Source organism: Astatotilapia calliptera, chromosome 17 (genome assembly GCF_900246225.1).
Source record: "Astatotilapia calliptera chromosome 17, fAstCal1.2, whole genome shotgun sequence".
NCBI lineage: Eukaryota > Metazoa > Chordata > Actinopteri > Cichliformes > Cichlidae > Astatotilapia > Astatotilapia calliptera.
The window spans coordinates 13,244,854-13,250,853 of record NC_039318.1 but is presented as its reverse complement, the minus strand read 5'-3'; the positions used below and the strand labels follow the sequence as shown (position 1 = coordinate 13,250,853).

The window sequence follows — 6,000 nt, the reverse complement described above, 5'->3', positions numbered from 1 at the left end:
GGCTTGCCAGAAATAGGTGATAACTTAATTAGCACTCCACTATATCGTACACTACCTCATGTTATCAAATGCACTTGATTAATTGACCATAAGTGTGAGCAGAAGTTTGCAGTTTTATCTATTATCAACTGTTGAGCACGGTAGTGGTGTTGATTTTGGCTCATTGGCAATCACAGAACGTGCAAATTTGAGACATTTAAGCAAACTATTTACTCATATAAAGAATTCTAGACTGAAATGTGAGCTAACCTGACATCTAAAGCTCGTCTGAAACTGGGTCATGCAACAGGACAATGATACCAAACACAGCAGCAAATCTACAGCGACACGGTTAGAAAAGAAAAGAATCAAGATATTGCAATGGCCCCGTCAAAGCCTGGACCTCAGTCTGATATAAAGGCGATGGCAGGAGCTGTGTGTAAACTCATTTCAAACTGGGCCATGTGAGAGACTCATAAAATGATTTACTTTCAAGCTGCTGCTGCTAAATGTTGCTGTACAAGCTATTGAATTATGCTTAGTTTTTCACAGCACTGCATGCTAGTAGTTTTTTTGTAGCTGTACAAAGAGCTGCATGAAATCTAATAAAACGACACAAGTTTGACTGAATGTGGATCTGTGTGCGACAGATGTGCCGCCATTCTCTTTTTTCTGACGAGAAATATCAATCTCATCTTTTCCCCCTTTCTTTTGAACCTCCAGCGAGCAGTGCAGCAGCAGCAGATGCAGTTTCACTCTATTCACCCATTGAAGAGCATCATAAACACTGAGCAGGAATCAGAATGCCACAAAGTGTAGGTGTAAAATGGACTTTATCACATTCACATTGCAATAAATCTCAATTTGATAACTTTATATGATACATGAGGTGGGGGGGGTGGGGGGGGGGGGTGACATACACATGTTCCTTCAGTACATTATTTGCATTTTAGAGTGTTCTGTATATATACTTGTTTACAACAGCTGCTAAATACTGATTAAAACTCCCCTGGAAAATAAGCTTTTAATGGTGCACTCACTTTTCAGGAAAAAAAAACAACCCCCGTTTAAAAGAAAATACTGTTGAGACTGCATTTGTTCTAATAACTGAATTAACGTACCGTAGAGTGGTTTATTTATTTTGGGGGGGGGGGGGGGGAGGACAATTTGGAATATCAGTCAGTGTTTGTGATCTGAATTCCTTGCAGGTGGGTAAATCCGGCGTCATTACGAGCTGGCAAACGTCTCCTGTGATCCCGGTCATGAGCGGGAACCCTAAACACGAACACGCACCGAGACAAAACGGGCACACGGTAATGTGTCAACTCTGTCAGAGCCGTCGAATTATTTAGCACTTGTGCAGATGAAAGTGTAATGGGCTCACACTGAATGTGCAAATGTAAATATTCTCCTCAAGTGTCAAATGCGCCAAAACGACTGTAAATGAATACGGGCGAAAGTCTTAAGTAGCGCGGCGTAAACTCTAACCCACTACAAGGCAGCTGGATCGGTCATTAGTGAGTGACAAGCTGTGTAGTACTGCTGTGACGAACCTACACGAGCGCACGAGAGAGAAGTTTTCTTTAGCATTTCCAAGCCACAAAACACGATAAAACTTTTAAAAACTAGAAGTCTTTTAAACATAAAAAGTGTGTATTAATATCACCAAGTACTGACTTCCATCCAATATGGACCTAAAGAAAAATAAATCTCCCAAAAGAACCCAAACAAAACACATCCGAGGCATCCAAAAAAAATAAAAATGAGACACCATAAACAGAACATATCAACCCAAATATCTGAGCATCATTTGAAGCATACATCATGTCTTAACAACATAAAACGATGGAGTGTACAGGTTATTAATAGCTATTTGTGACTCCGTATTTACACTTCATAGTGAATCTCTGAAGAACAATAAACATTTCGGCACCTGAAAAGGCGGAAGGGAAAAAAACAAGACACGGATGCCGCACTGACGTGATTCGATCAGCTGAACAAACCCACAAAAGCACAGATCGGGTCATGTGACTCTTCATCTCAATAAAAATAAGTGGATTTCTTGATCAATCATTTTCACCTATAATTCTCTAATACTATGTTGAAAAATAATGCATTCAATGAAAATGCTCCTGGTGGATAGTCATCCTTTCATCACACACACACACACACACACACACACACACACTCTCACTCACTCACTCACTCACTCTGTAAAAAATACATTTTTGAGTGGTTAACCACAGAGGAGCCAACTGATGGGGTGTAACCTCTGTAAAACAGCAGCAGCATCTCCTTTTCCCTCTTTGACGAGGAGACTTCCATCTTGGTTATCTTGGGTAGAAATTTAATTCCGTTTTGTATAAAAATCCGCACAACCCTAACAGACACACACCCAGAGCATTAGCTTAGCCTCAAAAGTGAAAGGTTGTGATAAAACAAGAAGCACTCTGTACTGGTTTTTCTTATTCAGGCAGACAGAGTGGACAGCACTCATTCTCTGTGAGGGTCTCTGCTAATCCTCACACACCAAATTCCCAGCAGTGATGAAAGCCAGGGATTGTCTATTCTTCTGTTTTTCTTTTGGTTATGGTTTCTTTTTTATGCGCTGGTGTCGTCCTCGCCCAGTCCCCAGGAGGCTCAAAAAAAGGGCAGCGAATACAGAAGTTCTACCTCTCGAAAACATGACGAGATCACAAAGAGGATGTTTTCCAGCAAGTCTGAACAGGAGCAGATCTCCCTACTGGGAGGCCGCTTTAAGGTACGCCAGAACAAGATGGTGCAATTCAACACAACAGCCCTGCTTTAACACTGATCTTTAAAAAGCTGTAAATATTGGTGATGCTTTCATAAAGAAAATACTTTCATCATAAAAGGTAAGGCTCTAGAGTAAGAAGTGTTTTCCTACTTGTGTACATGAGGGGGGAAATGTCACCTTTGACCTCAGCATGGAGAAACAGAATCAAATGAACAGTGAAATGAAGTGTCATAAAAGTCGAATTTACAGCAGGACTGTTGTGCCTGGACCAGTGGACCTCATGGACTGACCGCTGAGTGCACTTAGAAATGGGGATCCAAAGGAGATTATTCAATTATGCTCCTGCTGAAAGAAAGTAAACAGAACATTTAAAAGAAAATGCAAACGAGCTGCACTGGAATCCCTCGGTCTGGTAAAAAAAGAAATGAGAATAATCCCTGTTATAGTACTGATATTCTTAAAATTCAAAAATAAATTCACAGATATTTTAAGAAAGGAAAAAAAAACAAAAAAAAAAAAAACAGAAAAATAATGAGTCCCAAAAATTAATGCACTGGTTGCAGGAAGTGGGCCGGTGTGTCTGATGCACCCCGACTGCTGTCATATTTGCGCTGCTTTCCTCTCTTGAAAATCTACCTTTAATAAATAGTAGAAAAATAATATTTTCCTCTTTAAAGTGTTTCTTCTTGCGTTTCTGTGAATATTGAAGCCTTTTCTTCCTACTTTGAAGTTCACAAACATTCATGGAAAAGTCCAGATATCGTGCCACACTGCTGTGTGTCAGACCAGCAGCCACTGCTTTGGATAAAGGCAGCTGCTTTTCAGAGAAAACAAAGAAAAAAAGAATAAAACAAACTCCAGAGCTTCTTCATGGAGAGTAAAGTTGAAATAGAGGCTGTTTTAGAATCTCACTAGATCCAGTTCACTTTTCAAAAATGCAGTATTTTCACTCCCCTTCAGAGATGTCCCACAGTTTCCATAAATGTTCCAACCTGTGTGGAGTTCGGGATTTAGCCCTGTTTTAAAAAGGGGTCCGACATGAGTGCTTGTACTGTAAAAATCCACTGGTCCTGGAGAATAATAACAATCTTTGACCTCCCCCAAGAAGGCTTTTAGCTTCCAGTTGTGTCCCGTCCTCAGTGAAAGCCAAAAAATGGGCTCATGCAGCTTTTCTGTTTGCGTCTGAAGGCTGTTACGTGCTCTTAATCTCGAGTCCTTCAGAAAAATAACAGGAAGTCCCACTTGGTTACATCCACTGGCCCAAGTGCGGCCGCGTACACGTGTCCGCTTTTAAATGTGGTTAAATGAAAGAGGGCTCAAGACTGAGATGATGGCACAATGAGATCTTGAAGCGTCACTAAGTCTACCTGTGGCGTCTCCCTCCAACTGTGTGTGCTCTCTACTTACACACCACTGTCTTTTTTTATGTTTAATAAAAAACAAAAACAAAACAAAAGAACAGTTCCGGTCCTTTCAGGAGGATCAGCACTCTGCGTCCACGCTGTGCACCGTCACCGCTGCTTGCAGGTGATGCGTATGGGTGTGCAGCGGGTGGTGGTGCGCGTGCGAGTGCCGGTAGGGGTGGAACTTGTGGCTGAGCAATGCCGCCGTCTGCGGGGGAGTGTCCAGGTCCAGGTCGTCATCGTGGTTGCCAACGTCAACGCCGGCCGAAAGCGGGTCGTTGTTTCCAGGCGGATTCTCGCTGTCCTCCTGCGGGCTCATGGTGCTGTAGCCTGGACACAAAAAGAAGTGCAGAGGATGGAGTTATTTCACAATCCTTTCCCTCAAAACTACTGGGCAATTTTAAAATCTTAAGCAAAAAATTCTTAAATATATGTTTCAAAGTTTGAAACTAAATGAAGAAGGCAGCGTGGCAAAGCAAAACTAAACAGTCCCTGCACATGTGGACCTGTCGGTAATGACGCCTGCGCTCCGCTTTAATAGAAATGGGAAGGCACCATAAAATGTAACAACTCAGCTAACTAATGACGCTCTCCGATCGTGAATATTCAGCACAGAAACGTTCCCGTGAGCACACGGCAGCTCATAATGTTTCTGAGTGCAGTACAAGCTATTTGACGGCACTATTTGGTGGCATTTGATGGCACATTAACAAGTAAACATTCCCCAGGGGCTTTTTTTTTTTACTCCTTATGTTTTCAGCTCAGTTTGAAATAATAACAATTTTTAAAAAAACATGCATATTTATGATCTCATTCTTACACATCTCGCACACACGTTTAGCCCGAGGAGGCAGAAAAATGGGCCGACATGGCTCCTGGTGCACAATGCTAACTGAACTTAGTAACAGGGAAGTGCAGTCACTGAGAAACCATATGAGAAGTACATGACAGGCCGAAATGCACCGACTCCAGAGGTCACTTGTTGACTGCTTTAAGCTACCATATACTGTAGCTTTGGGTTTATTCATAAAGGGTCGTCACAGCAGGCAGCTCTTCATGTTTGATTGGGCAGATTGTTTAGACCAGTTGCCCCAAAGATGATTTGCGTCTCCTCCCTGGGATCAAACCGGGGACCTTTTGGTTGTTAGGTCAATGTGTAATGATTCTCTCAGATTGTGGACTGCAATTATTTGCATCCTGCCCAGCAAAGCTTCTACTTTGGGCAATTTCTATAAAATAAATTCTCTTTAGTAATTATTTCTGATTTTTCACCTAAATGGAAACGTTAAATTATAAATGGGATCTGCACTAAGTGGATTTCACCACCCTGAAGCCCATAAAAAAGCATCTAAAAACACAGTGTGTGACTAAAAATGCTTTTTTAGAGTCTATGTGAAAATAAATCCACATTCCTTAGTCCTTTATCTCCATCTTTTTCAGCTTCTGAAAAGACACCAGCCGTGCTGCTCTGTGGAACACCAATCTGTTATTACTGTTTGAGTAAATAACCCTGTAAGCCTGAGAGCCTCTATGATTATATTTATAGAAAAATCACTGTCATTTTGGATGATGAAACATTAAACCTCCAGAGACACGCGAACGCATCTGTGGCACGCGGGCTGCAGGCAGTGGGGTTAGAAGTATGTGTGTTTACGGGTCTGGCCCTGCGTTAAATTTATGTCAGAATAACCATTTTCTATCTGAAAAACATCTGACACTTGAACATCTAAACCATCAGAGAGCGATCAGTTTTGCAGGGCTGCTGGGTTCATATTTTCCAGCAGCAATCCAGCTTAATATTTGCTATACCAAAGCCCAGGTCCAAGCCTACAATTACTGCTGCTCACAACAGTAATGGTA

The 6,000-nt window shown here is 41.7% G+C and overlaps 1 protein-coding gene across 1 annotated transcript in view; it reads right to left on the bottom strand.

Moving 5' to 3' along the window:
* Positions 1-793: 793 nt before the first annotated feature.
* Positions 794-6,000, bottom strand: part of cachd1 (cache domain containing 1) — a 102,322-nt gene continuing 97,115 nt past the window's right edge. The window contains exon 27 of the mRNA XM_026146152.1: positions 794-4,470. Within this exon, the coding sequence (XP_026001937.1) occupies positions 4,220-4,470 (251 nt within the window). The 3' untranslated portion in view covers positions 794-4,219. The remainder of the gene's footprint in view (positions 4,471-6,000) is intronic.